The sequence below is a fragment of the Leptinotarsa decemlineata genome, unplaced genomic scaffold, assembly GCF_025532065.1.
Source record: "Leptinotarsa decemlineata unplaced genomic scaffold, Ldec_3_MD MMD2_tig00026330_RagTag_RagTag, whole genome shotgun sequence".
Lineage (NCBI taxonomy): Eukaryota > Metazoa > Arthropoda > Insecta > Coleoptera > Chrysomelidae > Leptinotarsa > Leptinotarsa decemlineata.
Window position 1 is genome coordinate 6,511,622 of NW_027412690.1, and position 25,443 is coordinate 6,537,064.

At 34.0% G+C, this 25,443-nt stretch overlaps 1 protein-coding gene across 3 annotated transcripts in view; it reads left to right on the forward strand.

Moving 5' to 3' along the window:
- The window catches only part of LOC111507085 (putative carbonic anhydrase 3), a 38,685-nt gene extending 13,507 nt beyond the window's left edge, over positions 1-25,178 (forward strand). The window contains exons 1-7 of one of the 3 annotated variants that reach the window (XM_023162331.2): positions 1,750-1,945; positions 2,013-2,051; positions 18,323-18,472; positions 19,863-19,986; positions 21,280-21,385; positions 23,014-23,241; positions 24,658-25,178. In XM_023162331.2, coding sequence (XP_023018099.2) covers positions 1,891-1,945; positions 2,013-2,051; positions 18,323-18,472; positions 19,863-19,986; positions 21,280-21,385; positions 23,014-23,241; positions 24,658-24,864 — 909 coding nt within the window. In that variant the 5' untranslated portion in view covers positions 1,750-1,890 and the 3' untranslated portion in view covers positions 24,865-25,178. Of the gene's footprint in view, positions 1-1,749; positions 2,052-18,322; positions 18,473-19,862; positions 19,987-21,279; positions 21,386-23,013; positions 23,242-24,657 lie in introns of those variants that run through there. The other 2 variants (XM_074182820.1, XM_074182819.1) reach the window with 2 other exon arrangements.
- Positions 25,179-25,443: the final 265 nt, after the last annotated feature.

A 25,443-nucleotide genomic window follows, 5' to 3' on the forward strand; every position in this document is an offset into this window, starting at 1 on the left:
TAATAGGACTGGTCTGCTGTCTGTTCAGATTGTTATGTTTTTGCCAGAAATTCCTTTCTTGTTTATTTTTTTTGTTGCGATTGAGATACCAACCTAATCGTTTATTCAAAATCTACCTGTTTTGCCAGATTCAATAATTTATCCAGTTGTCATTATCTACTGTTATATAAAGAGCTTTGTAGATTCAGCGATTCAAGTCCAACGCTACTTTCACATAGGCACCGCTTTTAGAGCGCCTTGAGAAATTTCTTGTGGTGCTTGTGTTTTGTTCTTGACAAGTTTGATGTTTCAGTTACTACAGAAGCTACCAAGTGGCGAAACGCATTTTGATATAATTTATAGTGAACATTCCATATACGAGTATATTATCATGGATACATAGACTTACGTACTTGTTGGAATTTCCCATTATTCGGGTAATGAAATTCACTCAATTTGAGAGTTAATATTTTGTTCTAATAAGGATGCATTCAGCTTGGAATATTCCAGTATATAATCTTCACGAACACCACTCGACCTAAACATTTGATAATGATAAATATCTATTTGCTTCCACTCAAATTTTGTTATTTTCGAGTCATACCAATTGAGCAACCAGTTGTTGATAACATGGTATTGCTAACCATAAGGTTTTCGTTGAAAAATGAAAATTCATCGTTGAAATGTTGAGGTCTTGCGGTATTAGTATTGATAAAGTTCATGTAATACGGTAAAATCAATTTCGTTAATTTGATGATCATTAAATGAATTATCATTGTTTTATTACGGCCTTGATAATCACTCCAATGGGACCGATTCAAGCTCCGTCACGCAGGAACCCGCTTCGAAAAAAAGCTACCTTTTTTTAGCCTACTTTACCTACAAACGTCTTCCACTCTTCAGACTAACCAAATCTCAGAATTCTTATTTGTTTTTAGGTTTTAAAATGTTTAACGCCCTTCTACAAAAACATAAAAATTTCATTACTTTGAAAACATTTAAAAATCAAATGCGCAAATATTTAGTTTATCATTGTTTCTATTCTGTGGAAGAATTTTTGCTTCATGGAAGTGCATGTGTGTGTGAGTATTGATTATTTATTTATTTTTTTATATATATTTTATTTTTTTTTTGTTTTTTTATAGCATTTGTTTTGTTTTGTGTTTAATGACAAATGTAGACATGTTTTTATTGTATTCACGAATAAATATATCTATATCTATATCTTTGTCAAACCCTGTATAGAAGTTTGAATGGAGGTTATCAACAAAAATAGTTTCGCCATCGAAATGATAGCACAGATTATTCGATCCTTTGTGTTTATTACCCTTTGGAGGAGATAACATTTCATCACATCCCTCAATTTTACTGAAACAGTTCGAAAAATATTTGAAGTGAAACAATTAATTTTTTAATTTAAAATTTTAAAATCTGTTTAAGTTATGCTAGACCATTGTCTTTCAAAAATACTTCTCCTTCACTTAAACAAAAATGTGAGTCTATCTCTTTATGTTATTCACGTACTCTTGATTTTATAAACAGTTTGGTGAAACTATCAACATGCCTGGAAGCATAAAGTCAGTCATTTTTTCAATTATTTCTTCCTCATTAGCGGTTTATTTTAATTGCTGAACTTCAACTGATAACATGGCTCATTTGCATTGGCAAATTTTGCTAAAAATACCATGAAAATCAGTTCTTATCAGTTCTTCAAAATAAGTTTTGAACGGTGGGAATATTCAATTCATTATTCTCAACACAGTATTTTGAAGTTATTTGCTGTGAGATACAGCTTGTCAGTGTAACTATCAAGTGGAGGATATTTATGAGAAATCTGACTTGAACTGATTGGAGATATGTCATTGAGTGTTTCTGATAGAGAAAAACGTCATCGAAATTATTTAATCTTGGATGCTCGTTATAAAGACGATTCAAATTATATTTGTGTGGGAGTATATTCAGAAGCGTCAGTTCATTTTTAATCATGCCCAATGTGCCGGTTATCAAATTAATGTGTCTATGTTTCTTTGCAGAGTATGCTGCTGGACACGACTGGAAGTACCACGATGAAGGTAATTTTTTATTCGATAACTCATTTCAAGAAAGAATGTGAAAAATTGAAGTTTTTTTCAACATTTTCTAAATGAAATAGAATAAGAAATGAAAAATGATTTTCATTCACCTACCAAATCATAAACTCAGTTGTGGTTTCTAATGGAAATGTGTTACAGAAAGAAATTTTGATTTTTTTATTAGTGAGTATTTGTTGTCTATAAGTTATTTGAGTTCAGAATTGTTATTAGAATTATTTTAAATTCAGTGTTTTTTAGTGAGGTTCACTTCTGTTTGGCAATTCTCTCAAATTATTTACATATTATGGGAATTTTTTGAAGTATTCAGATTTTACATGAGAAGAGAATATTCACAACCACTATACTAGAATCAAAAACCAATTCCATGTACCAATTGCGAAATTAAAAGTGGCTTATTGTGGGCTAGAAAACATTGGTCCAAAAATTTACAATAATCTTTCTGAATATGTGAAGGCTTCAAAGCGCAACTGTATAATTTTAAACAAACACTGAAGGCATATCTGTAAGAAAATTGCTATTATAAACTAGCAGATTTTTCAATCATAAATTATAAAGTCTGTTCTTTCACTATCGCCTATTCAATTTTCATAACTAACTTTCAGTATCTTCATTTTATTGTGTTGATAGTTTCCTCTACAACTTTATATAGTCTTTATAGAAATAAAGTATCATCATTATTATTAATTGGTCGAATTTCAGAAAACCATCAAGTATAACTATATTTCAACATACCGGGGTCCCAAATTCAATGTTGAAGGTAATATCTCGATCATTGAGGGACATATTGGAAAAATTTTATTACAACAGTTACAATTGTTTGAAAAATCTACTTTTTACATGTACAAGTTTGAAAATATTCTTATAGGACGAAACTACAGTAAAGTTAGTTACAAATAAAAGTGGCAGAAAACATAGAAAGTCTCAATTCTCTTTTCTTCACTACTAAGGAATATATTATCCAAATTCAATATGAAAATTACCAATATGAAAAAGTGTTGGATACGTAATTCCAAAATCTACCACATGTGCTTGCATAAGACTCCACTTTCTATGCTGCTTTTCTCATAAAAAATATCAAAAAATTATATATGTATCGTTTATTTAGCACAAGCTAATGCAGTTACAATATTAGTCTTAATCTAGGTTCAGAATTTAAATGTCACAATTAAAATTTAAAATTTAAAATCATGTACATTGAAACATATAAATAAAAACAGCACAATAAATAAAATAAAAAGCAGAAAAAAAACTGTATTAGCAGGTTCCTATACTAAACACTTTGTGGGTCTAAAAGGTGCACTTTTAATTTTCTTTTAAATATATTTAGAGAGGTAGCATTCTTAATATCCTCCGGTAGTTCGTTGAATGCTTGAACTCCTTTAATGAAAACTGTATTATTTGAATTGACATTACTAGTCTGACGTATATGAAAGTTATTGCGACTTCTTGTATTGTATTCATGATATCCAAAGTTATACTTTAATTTGTCACGTAGATATACAGGAACATCACCAGTTTTAATTTTAAAAATAAATATTAATGCTAAATAACGAAAGTAATTTTTTACTGATAACCATTTTAATGTATTCAACATTAATGTTATATGTGTTCTTCTATCACAAGATAATATTACTCTCATTCCTCTATTTTGAAGTTTCTGAAGTCTTCCAATTTCATTTTGGTTTAGTAAGTACAAGATGGTTCCACAATAAGTAAAATGAGGTAAAATCAAGCTATTATACAAAAGTAAAAGCGACCATTGGTTTAAGTGCTTAGATTGCCTACTTAAGTAATTAATTTTGAATGCTATTGTTTTAATAATATATGAAGCATGTTCCTTAAAAAACATTCTATTATCTACAATTACACCCAAATATTTAATTTTTCTTACTAACTTTTTCTACGTGGATTTTATCCGACCTCCTCAAACTGTTTGTATCTGAAACAGGCATTGAAAATTCGAAGTATGCTTTTACTGCTAATGAGTCTCTCAAATAGACTGTTTTATATATTTCGCCCACTCAAATGAAAATATGAAATGGTTACGATTTTTGGCAATATTTCAATTACTTTGTAATGTGAATTTTCATACCGGGAGGATCTATAATTGGTATGGTTGAAAAGTATTATTGTTTTATTCTAGATGAGTGACATTTTTTGTTGAAAAAAATTTCATTTCAAATCCAGAGTGCCAATATCAAGGTAGAATTTATGGAATGAATCGAAAACGAGCACTTTTCGCAAAACACCAGAACTCGTCTCGACGCGCGTTTTTTTCAAGGAGAAAACACAAGCACTACAGGAAAATCCTTGAAGCGCTCTCAGAGCGGTGTCTGCGCGAAAGTAGCGATTCACATTGGATTTGAATCGCTGGAGATTAAATTCATTTGGAAAAACAAACTCAGGAAGTGTATTCTACATAAACGTTCTCCAAATGAGAGAGTTCTTAAATAGTAAAGTTCGAGATGTACCGCTCTTGGTGGAATCAAATGTGTTGAACACTTCCCGTTAAAGTATCTGTAGAAGAGAGACAAATCTCCAACCTTACTTTGATGTTTCAGACTATCAAGATTGCAAGTGATGTTCGCGTCCCCAATTAGGCGGATGGCTCTTTTCTGGATAGAATCCAGCAGCTTCAGGGTATGTTAGGGGGTTGAGCTCCATACATGAGAACAATACTCTAATTTGAGCTCAATAAAGCATCAAAAGTTGCTGAGATGTGTCTAGTTTTATGATTCGGAACAGTGCTCCAAGCTTTTGAGAAGCATCCTTTGCAATTCCAGCGAAATGATCGTGCTAAAACATATTGGTGTCCATTTTAACCTCCAACAAACTTATCGAAGCAGAAAGCGGAATTTATGTCCTGACATAATTATATCCGGTTCTGAGACATTGATCTTTTTGGAGAAAACCGATGCCTGGGTTTTTGTTGAATTGTTGAATTGAACCTGGTTACTGTCACTCTAATTCGAAATTGAGATTTCACCAACCATTCGACCACGACCAATTAAAAAAATTATAAGTGGCAGAGAAACAGTAGTATCATTTTTCGATAAACAGATGCTGCAGGAATTTTTGATGGATGAATAAGTTTTATTGGCGAATTTCTTTATTTCTCACCAATAATCCAATACGGCCCTGTTCGTGGATATCTCAGGATGGTCATGTGGTTTTTTTATCTCAATTCATTGATAATTCGAAGTAATCTGAATGAGTTTCACTACTTCTTTTGGTGGATAATATGATAAAATGACCGGAATTCGTATACGTATTCTAGAAAAGTTACCGATATAATCAAGAACGAAGACTTCGATCTAGAGTTTGAAAATATTGCAGCATGCCCCAAAAACATATGTACTTTGAAAAATAGTTCTAATTGAAGACTTTCAATGACCTTTATTGGAGGGTGGAACAAAAAAATAATGCTCAAAAACTGTAAAAATGTGAAAGAGGAAACTGGAATATCTGACTAAGGTTTCAATAACCATGATGATATACCGAATTATATTGAAGGCTCCCTAGTGTAACGAATTATATATTGATCATTTGAAACTTTAGAGCAATGAAGGAGATGCAAGATACTGAGTGAGCTGAAAGTGATTAAAAATGGCATAGCAGATTAATCTTTTTTGCTTTCATTCCGTTTCAGTAGCACTGAATCAAACAAGATTTCTGGATCTCCATCGTTTATTTTTAATTTCTCCAATTCACTTCCATATAATTAGTGATGGCAAACTTTTGAACTAGATAGTACTGAAGATGAAGAAAAGACTGGACTATAACTGAAGCAAACCTGGCAACAAACAACAAAGATGGATTTTCTGCTTTGAAGATATTCAAAGCCACTGTCGAAGATTATTCCTATCTTCAGAGGTGGAATTTTGATGAAAGTCAGAAGCTTACTTTGTCACTTTTTGATTGTAACGATGTACTATGAAATATTGGAAAGAAAAGAGTGTAATGCTATCAATTTATGTTGGCTGATTATATCGAAGCCGAGGATGATATTCGATCAGTCGGTTTTTAGTCTAAAGAGTGCTGCGTACAGAGGATAATTTTCATTAGAGAATTTTATTCTTTTATCTTGGTTTTACATAGATCACAATGAAACCATACACCCTGTGGTCTGGGTTCTCATTTTAAGCTTATGTATTTTGACGAATTTAAATTTCATCTGTTGGTTATTTCAATGGTTTTCTGTTTGGTTCCTAAATTTTGGATTTTGAAGATGTCGATGAAATGTTAGTTGCTGTGCGATAGCTTTTGCATGGGGTTCCTTGATCTTCTCTAGCCGTCAACTGTGAAGTAAGCCACTTGAAATTATTTGCTTCGAGGAAACTATAGAAAATCCTGAAAACTTTTCGCACGAGCACATGGTTGAGTGAATGCATAATGTGGTCGGGCTCATTTCATTCATATCCTATGTCAACAGAGGGAATATCAGATATAAATTCCGATCCCCATTTCTCCTTATTATATTGGGAATTCCGAATGATATATTTACATGAGATATACAGTGTCACACATAAAGTCCGCATCAAATGGGATTTTTTTTTGTTCATCTCTTCAAGCAACTTTTGATATCTCCATTAGGTTGTGCTTTAAAAATGATGCCAAATGACATGCATATGACCGATCAAGTGATTTTTCTTCCCTGTCAAATTTGACATTTTTTCCAAAAAAATTTCAGAAAAGCAGTTATTGCTCGAATATTCGAAAGTCGGTAAAGAGAAAAGATGATTGTTTTTTAATTTTTTACCCATATACCAATTTCTAGCTCTCTAGTACAAATTTAGTTTTTTTACAGTTTTTCGAAAATTTGACATTTGCCGATTTCTCAAATTTAGCCAAACTCAACAAAGTGCTTTATGCCTAACTTATCTTTCCAGCGCATTTTTATTAACAATTGCAATTCTAAATACAACTTATTTCGCAAAAATTTTAAAACACCAGAAAAAATTATGCCAAAAATGATGCAAAGTTGATACAGTTTTTAAAAACAGATAAATATTTCACTTTATTTCTACTTTTTGCGAACTAGCTTGATACATAAACATAATTAAAAAACAATATCAATGAAAAGTTAATAATTTATTCTTTACTGCACTTTTCAAACCGTTAAACTTTGATTTACTAATTACGAAAAATTACAACGCAATTAAACTAAGGGAAGGAATTATACGAAAGTAATTTCACATTTACTAAATATCTTTTATGAGGTATGTATGAACAAAATTACTTCAGAAATCAATTTAGATTTTGTTGCCTAGAAAACTAAACCGTAAAAAATTCTAACAAACATCTGTTGAAATAAAGTTATAATTTAAATTAAGAACACTAAATCAATTCGAAACATATGCCTAAACCATATAAATACCAATAGAAATACAAAATAAAAAGTCACATTTAGGTGTGTCCACCACGTTCAATGCAATAAATTGTCCTTTTTAAAACATCTTTAACTGCATTCTTTGCTTATACACCTTTTGTTTTAAGTAACCCCACAAGAAGAAATCTAGTGGGGTTATATCAGGAGATTTAGGCGGCCAAAAGTGTTCCATATTGCGAGTGATTACTTCGCCCCTAAATATTTCCAAAAGACGCTCTTTAACCACCCTTGTAGTATGAATAGGTGCACCATCACACTGATACCACACAACATTTCTTACTTGAAGGGGCATATTATCCAAAACTTCAGATAGTTCGGTATTCACAAAGTGTAGGTATTCCGCAGAATTTAAATTATGTCTGAAAAAGTATGGTCCTATAATTTGATCGTTTAATATGCCACACCATACATTCGTCTTGAACGAATATTGATCTCGACATTCGATTACGAAATATGGATTTTCTTTTGCCCTCCACCTGCAGTTTTGCGAGCTCACAACGCCATTTGAAGAGAAGGTCGCTTCATCTGTCCATACAATTTGATAAGGAAAATGATAATTTTCTTCTTTTTCCCCTTGAAACCAAAAAGAAAAATACAAGCGCATATCGAAGTCCCTTTCTTTTAATATATTGATAAATTTCGGTTTATAAGGCGTAAATTTATTTTTGTGTAAAATACGTCGTACACTCTTTCGGTTAACATCTGTTCTATCTGCAATATCTTGAATACTTTTTTTTGTGTTCTACGACATCCATACATATTTCAAATTCCACTTCTTCAGTATGTCTAGAAGGCTGATGTGCTCTTCTAAAATTACTCTCAACGGAGCCAGTAGATTTAAACTTAGCTATCATCCTACTAACTGTTGACTGATGAATATTTCTTGCAGGATGTCTGGCATTGAAAATATCAGCTACTTGTCTAAAACTGATAAACACTATTTTGAGTTATTCAACAAATGTCATATGACAATAAAATATTTTGCTTATTCAGTTCATATCAATTGTTTCCACAGTACCTTTAGTTTAATTTCGTCGTAATTTTTCGTAATTAGTAAATCAAAGTTTAACTGTTTGAAAAGTGCAGTAAAGAATAAATTATTGACTTTTCATTGATATTTGCATAATTTTTTCTGGTGTTTTAAATTTTTGCGAAATAAGTTGTATTTAGAATTGCAATTGGTAATAAAAATTCGTTGGAAAGATAAGTTAGGCATAAAGCACTAACTTTTTTGAGGTTTGGCTAAATTTGAGAAATCGTCAAATGTCAAATTTTCGAAAAACTGTAAAATAACTAAATTTGTACTAGAGAGCTAAAAATTGTTATATGGGTAAAAAATGAAAAAACAATCATCTTTTCTCTTTACTGATTTTCGAAATTTCGAGCAATAACTGCTTTTCTGAACATTTTTTGGAAAAAATGTCAAATTTGACAAGGAAGAAAAATCACTTGATCGGTCATATGCATGTCATTTGGCATCATTTTCAAAGCACAACCTAATGGAGATATCGAAAGTTGCTTGAAGAGATGAACAAAAAAAAATCCCATTTGATGCGGACTTTATGTGTGACACAGTATAAACAGATGAAAATAAGTAGATGAGATTATTGTTTCAACATCAATTTTCATTCATAATCAGTGTATGAGCTACGATACATGATACTTTGTGATTTGGTAGAAATCAAGATCTTTGAAAACCTTCTAATATACCAATATCATACCAAATATTTCAAAAATGCATTAATAATTTGGCGATATTATTTCGTAATCTTCTGGTGTTAAATGTAGAGGCAGTTTCTTTTATCATGTGGTAACATTGCTATATTCTAAACCGTAACAGATACGAAGACGATTAAATGAGAAAAAAGGGAACTGTCATCGGGAACAATACAATGACGGGGACTCTCGCCCTTCTCGAGTTATACGTGGAAAACCAAAAATGCTGCTTTTCGTTTTTTTTTTCGAATGGAATTGTTATTTCGGAAAGGAAACGGAAAATTGTATTCGAAGTGTACTATGACAATGTAATAATGAATATTCGATAAAAAGTTTCGTGTCTACATGACCACCATCAACTTTTTTTTAAATACGGACCTGTATTTTTCATTACAAATATTGATGAAGCCATAAATTTACAATCCGAGGGTATATCACATTTGATATTTTTATAGCGTTTCATTTGAAATAACTACCATCATCAGTGACAACAATTTTAAATTACGGTCCTGTCGTTACTTCTTTTATGAATTGTTTCGATTTCTTCAAAATATAATTCCGATAACCCAATAAATTCGACAGGTAGGTACCTTAACACAATGAAAATTCGTACTTTTTTGTTTTGGAAATTTTTGTATTGCCGTAATCCTTCTTTCAAGGCTTATTTCTCCCTAATCAATTATAATTCTTAATATTTTCATAATTCTCAATCCTGGAAGTAACAAAAATATCAGATTTTGGTCAAAATTCGATTGTTGTATAATTTGGTATGATCAAATTACATCTCAATTCATTTTCCATCTTAAACGCGAAAACTTTGCTTGGTTTCTATGGCAGGAAAAATTAATGCGTTGTTGAGAATCGTAAGACGTTTATGAACATATCAAAAACCTATTGAAATGATGAAAGGACTTGTGATGTTCAAATGAAACTACGTTTCTTACTTTCACAACACAAACTGTATTTTCTTGGAAAGGTAACAAAACAAGTACACATAGACTGCCAAAAAAGGAACACGTCCGAAAAACAAATGTTCTCCGGTGCGCGCGCCGTTTGTACTGATGGTATTGCCTATACAGGGTTGTTCAACTATACTACATTACACATGTTCAACTATACTACATTACACACTCCCACCCTTAAATGTGTCGTAACAGAGCCTATCAGGCGCATTTCTATTACGCTTAGGGCGTTCATAGGCGGAGTGAACGAAATTCTTATGATCTAATATATTTGGGATAGGATTATTTATTGACGAAGAACTCGGACCATATGCGATCGTTTCAGGAGCGACCTCCGATTTTGAATTCGAATCAAAATATTTATCATCCAAAGTGAATTCGTCGTCAATACAATATCTTATCTGATTAAAATGTCTTTTCCAATTCAGATTATCTTTTGGAACCTTCACAATGCAAACATTTTTGCCGATAAATTTTTCTATTTTAGCCTTACACCACACGGGTGTTTTCCCTCGATAGTCCCTAACGTACACAATCTGTCCTATTCTGAAGTTGCTTTTTCTTTTCCCTTTATAATTACTTTTATTTACAACCTGCGATTTAACTAAATTATCTTTAACTAAGGAAACATCTTTCACATCAGCACTGCTCCTTCCCGCTGGCCTGAGCAGGTCAAAACGGGTTCGAAGCGATCGCCCCAAAAACAACTTAGCAGGTGATTCCCCCGAAGAACAATGCGGGGTGTTTCTATATTGCAATAGAAATTTACATAACGACAGATTCACGTCCACCAGCTGATTATCAGACAATTCTTTCAATAAAAAAGCTTTAACTGTTTTAACAGAGTTTTCAGCCGCGCCGTTTGAAGATGGATTATAAGGTGGTATGGTTACATGATTTATGCCATTTACTTTGGTGAATGTACTGAATTCTTCTGAAATTAGCTGAGGGCCATTATCTGAAACTAACATTGAGGGTATTCCAAATCTTGAGAAAAGATCGCGCAATTTTTGAATGGTCACTTTGCTTGTAATAGACGTCATCGGAAACACTTCTAGCCATTTGGAATAGGCGTCAGTCACAACCAAAAAGTATAAATTTTTCAAAGGTCCTAGAAAGTCTATATGAATTCTTTGCCAAATTACCTCCGGTATTGGCCACGATACCAAAGGCGTTTTTTCGGGGGTGCTGCGTGCCGACTGACATTCTTGACATTTTTTTACCATCACTTCAATATCTTTACTGAGAGATGGCCACCATACGTAAGATCGAGCAAGTGACTTCGTCTTCACGATACCAAAATGTCCGCTATGCAGTTCGGCCAAAATTGTTTTACGTAAAGAAGACGGAACTAAAACACGGTGCCCCCAAAGGAGAACATCATCTTCAATGCCAATTTCGAAACGTAATTTATAAAAAGGTTTTACTTCCTCGAGACAATTGGAAGGCCATCCATTTTTCACATATGATACCACCTGCGATAATACAGGATCCATCATGGTTTCTTCTCGCATCCTAGTAACATCAATGGGTAAATATTCCGCATTGGATAAATAATTCAAGTTGATATGAGAATTTTCAAAATCTCTTATGCCTTCTTCGAAATCAAAATTTTTTGACTCACTGTCATCATCAAGAATCGGCAGTCTGGAAAGGAAGTCTGCAATGTTAGCTGAGGTATTGACATACTCAATCGTGAAGTCAAACCCACTTAGGATATAAGCATAACGTTGTAAACGATTGGCTGCTATAGTTGGTATTCCCTTTTTTGGGCCAAAAATACTAACTAATGGACGGTTGTCACTGCGCAAGATGAAATGTCGACCATATAAATATTGGTAAAAACGCTTGACACCAAATACCACTGCTAGAGCTTCCTTATCTAACTGTGAATATTTTTTCTCCGAATCCGTCAACGTTCGAGACGCAAAGCACACGGGGCGCTCCACCCCGTCCTCACAAATCTGCGACAGAACCGCACCCAAACCGTAGGCACTACTATCCACGGTTAACGTAGATTTGAGGGCTGCATTGAAATGCACTAAAAATGTATCGGAAAGTAGAACTATTTTGATTTTTTTAAATGCATCTTGGCAACTTTCAGTCCAATGCCATACTGCATTCTTCTTCAACAAATTGTACAACGGACTCACAATATTAGGCATACTCGGTATAAATCTGTTGTAATAAGTGACCATCCCCAAAAAAGATTTGAGTTGTGACACCGTTTTGGGCTCAGACATTTTTTCAATCGCCCTCAACTTTTCAGGGGCTTTGTGAATACCATTTTTATCAATAATCAGCCCCAGATATGACACACTATCTGAAAAAAATTCACATTTTTCTTTTTTTATTGTCAAGCCACAATCTTGTAGAATATTGAATACTTTTTCCAAATTACTCAGGTGACTCTCTTTATTTTTGCCAGTGATAATGATATCATCCAAAAAACATCCTACTCCTTCCAGATTCATGAATAACTGTTCCATCATCCTTTGAAACTGCGCCGGCGCACAGGCCAAACCGAATTGCAGAACATTGTAATGAAACAAACCCCTGTGAGTTGAAATAGTCGTCAGAATTCGCGATTCTGGATGTAATGGTACCTGTTGATAAGCATGTGCTAAATCAATTTTAGAGAATTGTTCTCCCCCACTCAATTTTTCTAATAAATCTTCCATTCGAGGCAATGGATATTTATCGACTATCAAATGGGGATTTATTGTTATTTTATAATCGCCACATAACCTAACAGTGTTATCTTTTTTTAGGATCGGTACTACAGGTGTTGCCCACGGACTAAACTCCACTGAAGAAATTATTTTATTACTTAGAAGCCTATCAATCTCTTCATCAACTTTCTTCTTCATTGCAAATGGTAAAGGTCGAAATTTACAAAACCTAGGTTGAGCATTTGGATCGACTCTTAACTGCAACTGAAATTTATTGAAGCAACCTAGCTTGCTAGAAAACACCTTTGGAAATTTGTTCATAAAGTAATCTTCAAATGACGTATTACCGTGTAAACTATGAATACTATATTTCGCTTCCTGAAACACCATATTGAATGATCTTATAAAATTTCTGCCAAGAAGTGCTGGGCCTTTCGAATCGACCACACAAAAATCTAAAAACCTTCGTTTTGAACCATAATCTACTTGAAATTTTGCGATCCCCTCAGGTAGCACCCTATCTCCCGAAAAATTTATGAGTTCAATGTTAGTTCCAAACAATTGGACCGTGGAAAAATATTTCTTAAACAACGAAAGTGGCAAAACCGATGTTGCAGCACCTGAATCTAATTCCATTTTCAAAGGAACGTTATTTAAACAAATATCTATAATTATAGACTCATCTGATTTCTGGCGAAGACACAAGACTTGTGAACCAACATTTTGTTCACACTGTAACATCGCATCAGCCTGTGAAATTGACTCTATTTGAGTCAGATAATGTAGCTTATTTCTTTGTTTCTTGCAAACAGAACTCAGATGACCTTTAATTGAGCATGTATTACAAGTATACTCACGATACGGACAAACATTTGCTAAATGATCTTTTCCGCAGCGAAAACACTTCACCTTAACACGAAACACTTCTCCAGCTGCTCTACCACCGAATGATGAATGCCCCTTTTCCACACTGGAACTACTGGAAGCCTCCTTGCGACCTCCGTTTCGTTGAACGATTCGATGAACATCGATTTCATTAGGTTCACGTTTGATTTCGGAATCACACTGAAGCATTCCCACTTGGGCCGCTTCTTCTGTCAAGGCCACTTGTAATGCATTTGAAAAAGTTACTGAACTTTTTTCGCTGAACAGCTTGTTTCTCACCTTGCCCGGATTATAACCTGTGATGAATTTGTCACACAACTTCGTATCGAACGATTCACCAAAATCGCAATACATGGATAGCTTTTTCAACCGTGCACTCCATTCTTGGGCACTTTCAGTTTCCTGCTTGAATGCCGAATAAAAACTGAATCTTTCCACAAAAACAACATTTTGTTTCTTGAAATAATTATCCAAATGACCGGTTAATATCACCAAACTGGACGTTTCTGGCTCATCTGGTACACATAAAGTTTGAAGCAACCCGTATGCATCCTGGTGCAAGCCGTTTAGTAGTATTGCACGCTTAATATTGTCGTCAGTAATATTATTCGCAATAAAGTACTGCTGCAACCTTTTCCAATGCACAACCCAGTCATTAACAGCTGGATTGAACTCCAGTTGAATTCCTCTCGGAGCCGCCATCCTTCCTCACTAGCACAAGTTTTTGTACTTTGTTCGCAAATGTATTAGCAATGAAGTAAGAATAAATAGCACTTTATCCTCGTCGCCAGAATATGTGATGTTTAAATGAAACTACGTTTCTTACTTTCACAACACAACTGTATTTTCTTGGAAAGGTAACAAAACAAGTACACATAGACTGCCAAAAAAGGAACACGTCCGAAAAACAAATGTTCTCCGGTGCGCGCGCCGTTTGTACTGATGGTATTGCCTATACAGGGTTGTTCAACTATACTACATTACACATGTTCAACTATACTACATTACAGGACTGATATGCTATTTAGTTATGCAAAATCAAATCGAAATTCTCTTTTGGCCTGGAATATGTAATATGTATGTTGAGCTATACCCGAATCGTCATATTCCGAACATCCAAATGTTTGGACGATTAGAAGGAAATTTGAGGGACTAGGTTGCATTTGACAGGAAGAAAACAAGAAAATGTGTGGTTACTGGAAGTGTGAGGAATCAAATAAATGTTATGGGTAAGCATATATTACCACATAAAAATTTACACAGTGAAAACATCTCTTTTTATAATTTAGGATTGGCCACTTACAAAAATTATGCTAATCAAGATTGTTCTTTACGAGAAATTGCCCACGAAATTGGGATTTCTGTAAAATCCACCAGAACTATTTTGAGAAAAAAACAAATATAAATGCTACGGGATACGCAAAGTTCATCACCTCAATGAAAGGAATTACGGAAGGAGAGTACGATTTGCGAATAGGGAAGTTGAAAATTTTTGTAATATCCATTATATCCATTGTAGGTGGGGGAACCAATTTCCAAGGAAAGTTCGGAATAAATGTTTGGTTGGGAATTGTGGGAACAAACATCCTTGGCGGTTTCTTTTACGATGATCATTTGAATAGTGAAATGTATCTTCATTTTCTATTCAATGAATTCAATGGCTACTTAGATGAATTGTCACTGAATACCCATCATGAAATACAATATTTTCATAAGAACGGCGCTCCTCCCTATAATGCAGTAATAGAGGGAACATTTAGATTCAATATTCCCAAGGAAATGGATTGGAAATAATGGTCTGATTAACTGGTTAGCGCGATCCCTAGATCTTACTCCTTTAGATTTTTTTGTTTGGGGATACATAAAGGATAAGGTTTTTTCAACACCAATTACAGATATCGACCATCTCGAACAAAAAATAAGAGATTCATGTATTAGTATTACACCTATTATGCTAGAAAATTGCCACAGAAATTGTCTGGACCGACAACTTATGTGCATTCAACAAAGAAGTCGTCACTTCGAGCATTTAATGTAGATTGCCATATAGCTTTGATATTCCGTACTGCTTTCATTTTCCCAAAAGTTCATGATAAAATAAATTGTTTTTCTGTTTGATTGTTGACACTGATGATGGTGGTTATGTCAAATGAAACGCTAGAAAAATATCAAATGTGATATACCCTTGGATTGTGAACTTATCGCTTCATCAATATCTGTGATAAAAGAGACAGGTCCGTATTTAAAAAAAAGTTGATGGTGACCCTGTTGACACGAAACGTTTCATCGAATATTCATTATTACATCGTCATAGTACACTTCAAATACAATAACATTTTTATTTTCCATTTTCTGATATTCTCCGAAATAACAATTCTATTCGAAAAAAAACGAAAAAGAGCACTTTTGGTTTTCCCCGTATAACTCGAGAAGAGCGAGAGTCCCCGTAAATTTTCTTCGACCATTGTATTGTTCCCGATGACAGTCACCTAATTAATTAGGCTATTGAATGATTGCAGATCGCCGTTTTATCTAATGGCTCGAAACGTAATCAGCTCAAAACATTGGCAAGAAATCAAGTATGAAAATAGTAAACATCTAAATATATGTTTCATACTGTTACGAAGCATTACTGTAATTGCTAAATGTGTATTTTGTGCGTTGCTTCAAATTTATTTTCGTTTGTAATTTATTATCGTGAGAAAGGTCATGTTGATTTGAGTTCACAATTTTTTTTTACCAGAATGATCAAAACTATCATAAAATATTCATTAGTTTGCCGAAAGATTTCATTAATTCCTCGCCAAAGTTTCATTCATGAGGTTGTGAGTAATCTGACTGAATTAGAATGTACTAACTTTGACAAGTAGCTCTTCAAATTTGATAAATACAGGGTCTTTCACGACGAACGTTCGTTAGGAATATATGGAGAACGATTCAAAATAAAAACTTGAAATTTTGTGGTAATGGATTTTACAAAATGGCCTTTTCAACTAAAAAATTTCTCAGCACATTTTAAGCCCTCTTTGTATAACAATGCCTATACCCAAATTTGTTAGTATTCGAGATATTATTTTTTTTTCTGAAAAATTTGACAGTTACAGCACCAATCCGAAAAAATAACTCATGGACAGTAACAGTTGAAAATGTGAAATTTCACAAAATCACACCTTAAGCATCAAGTCATGAACAGGTCCATGGAATTTTCGAAAATAATTCACAGGGTGGTCGAAATTTCCACCTAAAACATAACATCGAGAAAACTGATGAAACACGTTTTTTTCAAATGGAAACTATACCCTATTCTATTATTTTTGGATACTACGAAAAAGAAGATATCAAATTCATGGAGAATGTCCTTCTTATACCAAATATTTTCCAAAATCGGATATATCTTGCCAGGGGTGTACTTGATATATTTTTCATGGTATCAAAAAATAATAGAATAGTGTATGGTTTCCATTTGAAAAAATCGTGTTTCATCAGTTTTATTTCACATTTTTTTCACATTTTCAACTGTTACTGTCTATGAGTTATGATTTTTTCGGGGTGGTGCTGTAACTGTCAAATTTTTCAGAAAAAAAATAAATATCTCGAAAACTAACAAATTTAGGTGTAGGTATTGTTATACAAAGTGGGCCTGAAATGTGCTGAGAATTTCAAAAATGTAATAAAATTAAGGGCGTTCCATTTGAAATGAGGAAGTTGCCCTCAAATTCCGGTATAACGGAAAGAGACCGGAAATCGAAAATATTCTAGTTGAGCAGGCCATTTTGTAAAACCCACTACGACAAAATTTCAAGTTTCTATTTTGAATCGTTCTCCATATATTCCTAACGAACGCTCGTCGTGAAAGACCCTGTATACTTGCTGCATGAATGTTAGATTCTTCATGAAAACTTGGTATAATTAGACTGGCAGACATATGCAACTGTAAAATCGAACGCATTGTTTTATAAAGAAAATAAATACACGGATTTTTTCAGTTTCCTCATAGATTGTACTTGAAAATCTGAATCACTGAAAAATATTGAATTAGAAGAGAAATAACTTTAACAAATTAAAATCTAATAATTGGCAAAAATACTTTCTTCAGAAGCAGAAGTCATTAATGCCTAAATGAAATTTGTATATAGGTATCGATAAAGATTTCAACCATAAAGCGAACGTAATTTTAAAACTACTAAATTTGTTCAGAAATGTTACGACAATTGAAATAATTTTGAAAAATTCAACTTGTCACTAACACTTCTTATTATTGGACAAGAAAAAAGCCGAATTTTGAATTGAAAAATGTACTTTCATTGGATTACGTTTCTAGAACCCTGTGTTTTCTCAAATCCTTTAATCTCCAAGAAATCGCAACAGAAAATTGTTTTCCTGCAAATAGGTCAGTCATAAAAATGGATCGAATGTTTTAGTAGCAGATTATCTGCTACTTGTTTTCATTTCTTCTCACAGGAAAAGGATGTTTGATTCAAATTTAGTAAACTTTTTCAGTAGCAGGTATTCTCAGTTTTCAAAACAATGTTTCAATGAAATATATAAGTGTACTTATTCTTGAAAAATAAATTGAGATTGAGAAAATTGTTATAGCAGAAAAATCTCTGACATTTTTCCTTACAGAACACTGGTCTCCGTTATGTAAGGAAGGAACACACCAGTCACCCATTGCCCTGTATGATTTTTCCGCTAAATCAATGCACTACGTTCCATTCAATTTGACAGGGTATGGGAACACGTTTACAGCAAAAATGAAAAATAACGGACATTCAGGTAAGGCACAATATTTCAATCGAATAGGTTGTATCAAGATTCCTTTAGATAATATATTATTTAATATATTATTTATTTATTTAAAATATTTTCTCTATATTTTATGAAAAAATATTTTTTTGAAAGAACAAGAGCGCTAGACCACCTTTACTCTTGGTGACTTAACTTTTATTATACACTCATAGACAATTTGTTTCATAGCAAGGAACCTTCCTTGGGAAAAAACTCCTTGGCTTTCTAATAGGTTGTTTCAAAAGTTTTGTCAGTTGTTATAAGTATCGATCAATACCATCAGCATAAAAATTGGCTGCTCGGAATTTAATGAAGTCAACGAAGGCCGTTTTGCCTGGTCCTGATTGGCGACGGTTGGCGGGAGGTCTGGAGGTATGGTGGGTGATTTGTGAAACGTGTGGACGTGCGTTGTCGTGGAGCAGGATCAGACATCTTTTGTTGACAAGTGTCAGCTGATGACCACCATACAGTAACTATGGTGTTATGGTGGGTTTTCGCCTTTGAAAATTTCTGGGTGGCTCATCGTTGTCCAACCACTGTTCTGAAAGTCTCCTGTTGTCGAAGGAATCGTTTTGGTTGCGTAGAAGCAAAGAAGAACAGACCTCAAAATGTGACAACTTCTGTCGATCGTTCAAGTTGATTGACACTCACTGTTCGAGCTTTTTGAACTTCTAATGCATTTTGAACTAGCAAAAATCGCATGAGAGCTGACGCCCAGTTCTTCCGCCATCCCAAGCATCGTTTGTTATGGGTCAGTCTCCACCAGGATCCTCAAATCCTCGTCCTGGATTACTGTTGGTCGACCACTTCTAGGCTCATCTTTGATGCTGCAATTTCCGGAGCGAAATTTCGCAAACCAACGTCGGGCAGTGCGTTCATCAACCCTAAATGAAAATTACATGACGTGTATGACAATATATTACAACTGATGATGTAATTTGACAAAACTCATGAATTTTGATTGGGTACAGAAAAGTAATGATAAAAATTATCTAGAGGAATTATGGGTCTACAAGAAATTGCAAATTGTCAATTGGCATTTCCTATATTTCAATGAATTTTTAATCAATACTATGAAAACATATTCATTGAGATATGGAGCTAAAAAAACACATGACAATAAAACGGAAAACACTTTGAAGAAACAGCCCTAATACGTCGTCAAACAAAAAAAAAATATATAAATCCAGTCCAGGTTACGACCCCATTCAATCAGTTCAAAACTCTCTAGCCTGACTTCTATTCATACTGGAAACATATTTCCTAAGTGTGATTTTTCATAACTGATTTACAATTTTCTAGTTTTTCCACTTATTTCGTGAATAGATAAAATTTCAAATAGTGAATCTGACTGCTTAATGTGAACTTTTTTTTGTAGCGGAAATACGTCCAGATTTCAAAAACAATACTCCAGAAATAAAAGGAGGGGGTCTGCCAGAAACTTATCAGATGGACCATCTGCATTTCCATTGGCAATCTGAGCACACAATAAATGACTACAGGTAGGTTCTTACCATCAGAAATGTAGATCATTTACATACAAGTTTTCATTGTGAAAAAGTTTACGTCAATGTTTCTGGATTTTTTTCGCGTTTTTACACAATCAAATAACAGTCAAATAAAAATGAAGCAGATTATCAGAGAGTCTACAAAAGTTCACTGAGACAAATCGAAGAGTGTGAATCTCTGATTACTATGAACTTCTGAAAAAAGTAAATGGGGAAGCAAAATTTAAAATGGGTTTCTGATCAAATGCTTTTTTTGAGAAATACATATCACATAAGTAACTTTTCAATCTCCATATTATTACACCGTTTGTACATTTTTCAAAGGTTGGAATGAATTACAATTCATTTACAAATTATTTGTTGAAGGTAAATGCTGTCAGTCTTTTTTTCAATAAACTTTGGTTATTCAGTTCCTGATCGGTACATTTTAGGTACTATACGCTGCGCTGTTTGTTCAAAAAAGGTGAATTTTCATTGTTCTTGAAAAATATTCATTGGTTCATCAATTTCTATTTTCTCCCCTCAATTGTCTCAAAATGCTGACCTTTCCTTGGTCTTTTCAATCTTGAGAACCAAAAAAATCACTGGGGACCAAATCTGATGAATACGGTGGCTGAAGAATGATTACGAGTGAGCATATGCATTATCGTGATGGAAAAGCCATGAATTGTTTTCTTCGTATTTTCACACAAAATCAAAAACAACCCACACATAATCTCAATTTATCATTTTCTATATTCCTCTAGAACAATATACAATAACAATTTATATTTTTCAGAAACAAATGCATTCATTGGCATTTTCAAAACGAATTGAAACACTTTTCGAAAGCACACACATATATTTCATTCTTAAGCAGAATGTTCTTAAGTATTTAGTATGTTATCTCTGGCCTGAGTTTGGAGATAACATATCCGGCTCCTCGGATTATAACCGTTTTCATATCTCTTTCATAAATTTCTAACGGTCTCTTGAAATATAGCAATCAATTCCCTGATAAGAGAAGACATCCATCGTGCTTTGGAGGATATTACAAGCAACCTTTCTAAACGTGGATATTGCCAAGATGACAAGACCATCTGCATAAGCTTGCTGATTCACTTTTCCTCTGTCGAGGACATCAAGCAGACTATTGACTATTGATTTTTTGCAATGAACAATTCTTCAATGAATACATTTCTCACTGTGACCGAAATATCTTAGAGCTTGTGAATGAGTTATCGCTTGACTACTATGGAATTTTTTAATATATTTTGAATTTCAATACTTATCATAAATATCTTTCAGGTTTCCTTTGGAGTTACATATTGTGCACTATGCCAAACAGTATGGAAATCTCGATGAAGCTAAACTACATGTTGGAGGTGTGGCAGTTGTTGCAGTTTTATTCGATGTAAGTTGAGAAAGGTTTTTTAAAATAGGGGACTTTTATAAAATAACTTCACCGCAAACCGTAAAATGACAGGCCCTTCAATAGCAAATAAGGAGTTTTCCACCAACAATAATAAGAAACTATCAATGTTTCCAGCGGGATTAGATAGAAACTGGAAAGGTATATGATCAATAGATTAGTATATAAGTCTATTTATTGATTACTAATTCCAAGTCCATCACTTCAAAATACAGTCCATCAAATCTATCAGTTTTTGAATGAAATTGACTCCCGATCAGCAAATCCGTTAGAAAATTTGACTCAGAATATGATGATACTCCCAGAAAAGTACCTGTTACCTACAATGCCTACAGTATTCATATCTCCTAGTTGTGGGCGATATGGAACTCATGGTCACATGTAACAAGATATATAGTCAATCGGACAACAACTGTTAACTGTTCTAAAATGGAACTGGAACTCACTTGACTAATGGTAGTTCCCACTAGCTAGTGATGCCAAAACAAACTTTGCTTCCACACGCCTGAACTGAATTACTCTTTTCAGTAATCGTTTCACCAATGAGGTTGGCGTCATCAGCAGATGGAATATACTGATATACTGAGTACTTTAAGGTACATATCCTGATAACGCCAAATTGGTTGGTGAAAATTGTGTCGAGAAGAATATTGCTGTTCTGGTGTGCTTAGGACCAGAATTTGTTTTGGAGTTACTTCACTTCCAGTTTTATCTTCTAATAGGTAGTGACATATTTCAAATAATAACATAATACCTGATACTTGGTCCTCAAGACACCTCACATCTGCGAAGGCTTCAAATTGGGAAAATGATAAAGGTGACAGAAACAGTCTAAGAAGTAGAAAAAGATAGTTACAAGATACCACAATTGTCGAATTCATGCGGCAATACATTACAAGAGGTTCATAAATGACCCACTAGCCTGCTTTAATGTCAGAGACAAAGGTCCCTGGCTTTTGAACAGGATTCTCTAACTGCTGACTCCTCTGCCAATGATATATTGTTTTTTGACTTGTCCTAATAATTTTGTCAGGGTTTACGTACAAACCAATCACCAATTTCCAAATAATGAAACAATTTTTTCGAAGAAGAATCAAAAAATCCTATTTGGTCATCCAGTGGATATTCTCAATTCTTGAATCCATTGATTTTCAAGCATTCCAAAATAGTCAGTTGCAAATGTAACACATCATGGTCGTGATTGAACTTCCAAAAGATAGTTCGCAAATGTAGAATTGATCTTCACATTCAACTACTTCTATTCTCTTTCATTCTTTGGGAAAAGGTTCTTTCCGTTCGTCTCATATAAAGTTAAGACAAGAACCATAAGTCATACTCTATCAAGAAGCGATAGTAAGCTCTACATTGAAATATTATGGTGAATCCGCCAATAATATTGCGTGTTTTTTGAAAAAAGGAAGACTTGTATGTATCTAAGCAATACTACTAAAATAGAAAAATCTTCAGTGCCGGGTAGATGAGGAGTAAATAAGTTGACTTGTGGTTGTTGACCAAAACTTTATATTGGCCAAACGAAATGAACGAGTTGGGTTCTCATAATACGTTTTATTATTGTTATTATTATGATCATGTGATTATTATTTCTAAAGCTTTCTCCTGACGATGACGAGGAGATTCAACCCATTTTTGACATCCTTGAAAGTATCCAAGACGACTTGAATGATCCGAAGGAGTTAAATGACTTTGTTGTCAAGCGGTTCATCCCCAGAGACCATGCCGGGTTCTACAGATATGAGGGATCACTAACTACTCCTGGTTGCGATGAAGGTGTCATCTGGACAATCTTCACTCAAACCATGCCCATATCTCGACATCAGGTATTTGAACATTTTGTACATAAAACAATACTCATATAAAAGTAATTTTCTTGTACTGATCTCGGCAAATTTTGCAATCGTTAGGAAGTGATCAACCTTGTGGAATACTTCATTCAACTTCATACTTTCTGAGTATAAGTATTACACTTTTGAATGAAAAGTCTACTTCACACGGTAGATGCATTTTCATTATTTGTTATTCATATTTTTCCTAAACACCACGAGAATAAAACTTTCATGACAAAAGACCTGGAGAATATTTAGAACATAACCAATTCACCACACTTGTTGAGTTGAATCGAATAGCAAGCTTCGAATTTTTTGTGATGCACTGTTTAGAACCTTTGGTATAGTAATAAATATTACAGGAGTTCCTGTTCTGGAGCAGAACAGAGATATCAACATGCCTAGGAACCTGTGCGACTGTATTTCAAGAGGACATTTATGCTATGAAATTGTGTACGGAGAGATTGGAAGAATCTAACCTCATACACAAGTCAATAAAAATATTCTTGGACAGTCGAGCGTCGTTGGAAGCTCTTGGCTCCTATCGAGCAACGCAACGTCTAAATTGCCTAAAACGACTCTCCTCAACAGGAAGACTTGACAGATTGTCTCTGGTCTGAATTGCTGGCAATACTGGCCTGGAAGGCAATGATACTGCCGACTCCCTTGCAAAGGAGGGTGCTGCAAGCAGCCACATCGGACCAGAACCTGTTATTGGCATAGCTTTAGGCTTTGCCAAACAAAGATTGAACACCTGGGTGGCAGAAAGATTTATGGACTTATGGCAGAATCTTCCTGGATTGACTCACTTCAAGGTGTTTATTCACCCTTTGGAGCTTGATACCAAACAGTAGGGATAAACTACGATATCTAACAAGCTTTCTTACAGGTCACTGTCATTTGACTCATCATATGCAGATACTCGGACTGTCGGAAAACAGTGTCTGTCGCCTCTGTTTGTAAAATGATGAAACAGCAGAGCATATACTTTGTGCCTGCCCCGCTGGGGACTGAATCAGGTTTTCAAAGTTCGGCAGAGCCTTACTCTCACCATCTGACCTGATAGACCACTCACCATACAAACTAATCGGCTTCGTTAAGAAGCTGGGTTCGTTTGGTCGAGTGTGAATAGGTGCGAGCCACAATAAACTCTTGCGGGTTGCGATGGAGGGTCCAATAGACCCACTCACTTTGGACCTAACCTAACCCAACACCATACCGTTATTTTTAACACTTTCACACGTGTTTCAATCACCAAGTGATGATCTTCAAGAGGAAGATTAAAGTACTATTTTATTGAAAAAATTATCAAAATCAAGCATGGAGATCAAAATTTGTTAATATTTCAAGGCAGGCGTTTTTTATGCAACTGAGTGTCGTTTTGATAATCATAACGATATTTTTTTTCAGGTGGAAACATTTGAAAAAATTCGTACCGTGGACCACACAATGCTGAAAGAAAATTTCAGGTCTTTGCAGCCTTTGAATGACAGGACGGTATACATCAAAATCAGCCCAATTCCACACCCAAGAAGTACTGCGGATACCAAAAAGGCTTCAGTTGTAGCTTACCTCATTCCCTGCATTTTTTATATCTTATTCAAGAATAATAGTTAGGAACCTCATTTTAAAAAAAAACTGAAGATTCTTGAAGTACATATGGAGAGACCAAAATTCCATACTGAGGATGGATAACTGCGATTCTAGTCTGTAATGAAGTGCCAAAGTGGCTTTGCTCATTTCGTGCTAATTTTATATCACCTAAGATCATGCACTTATTTTTATGTAACATGCTCACCGATAGGTACATATGATATATAAAGATTTGCATTATATTTTTATAATATTGTTGATATATTGTAGATTGTGAATGGAGGTGAATCACCTCTGTCTTTTCTAAGTTGAATTAGTTCATAATAAAGTCTAGTTTATATTAAATCACCTGTAATATAATTAAATGATATAATTCAGTAAAATCATCAATTCAATAAAATTTATTTCAATTGATCAGACAATGTCTGTACAATATTTCATTAAAACATACCAGATCAAAATAAACTTCTGTGCCTTTTTTTCCCAAATGAGTAGGTACCCCGTTTTTGTCTGCAGCATGGACTTAATACCCATTTACTTCTCTTGAAATATCAAGGCAGATATTTGTCTTCCAACAAACCGGGTAATTATATTTTCACAATC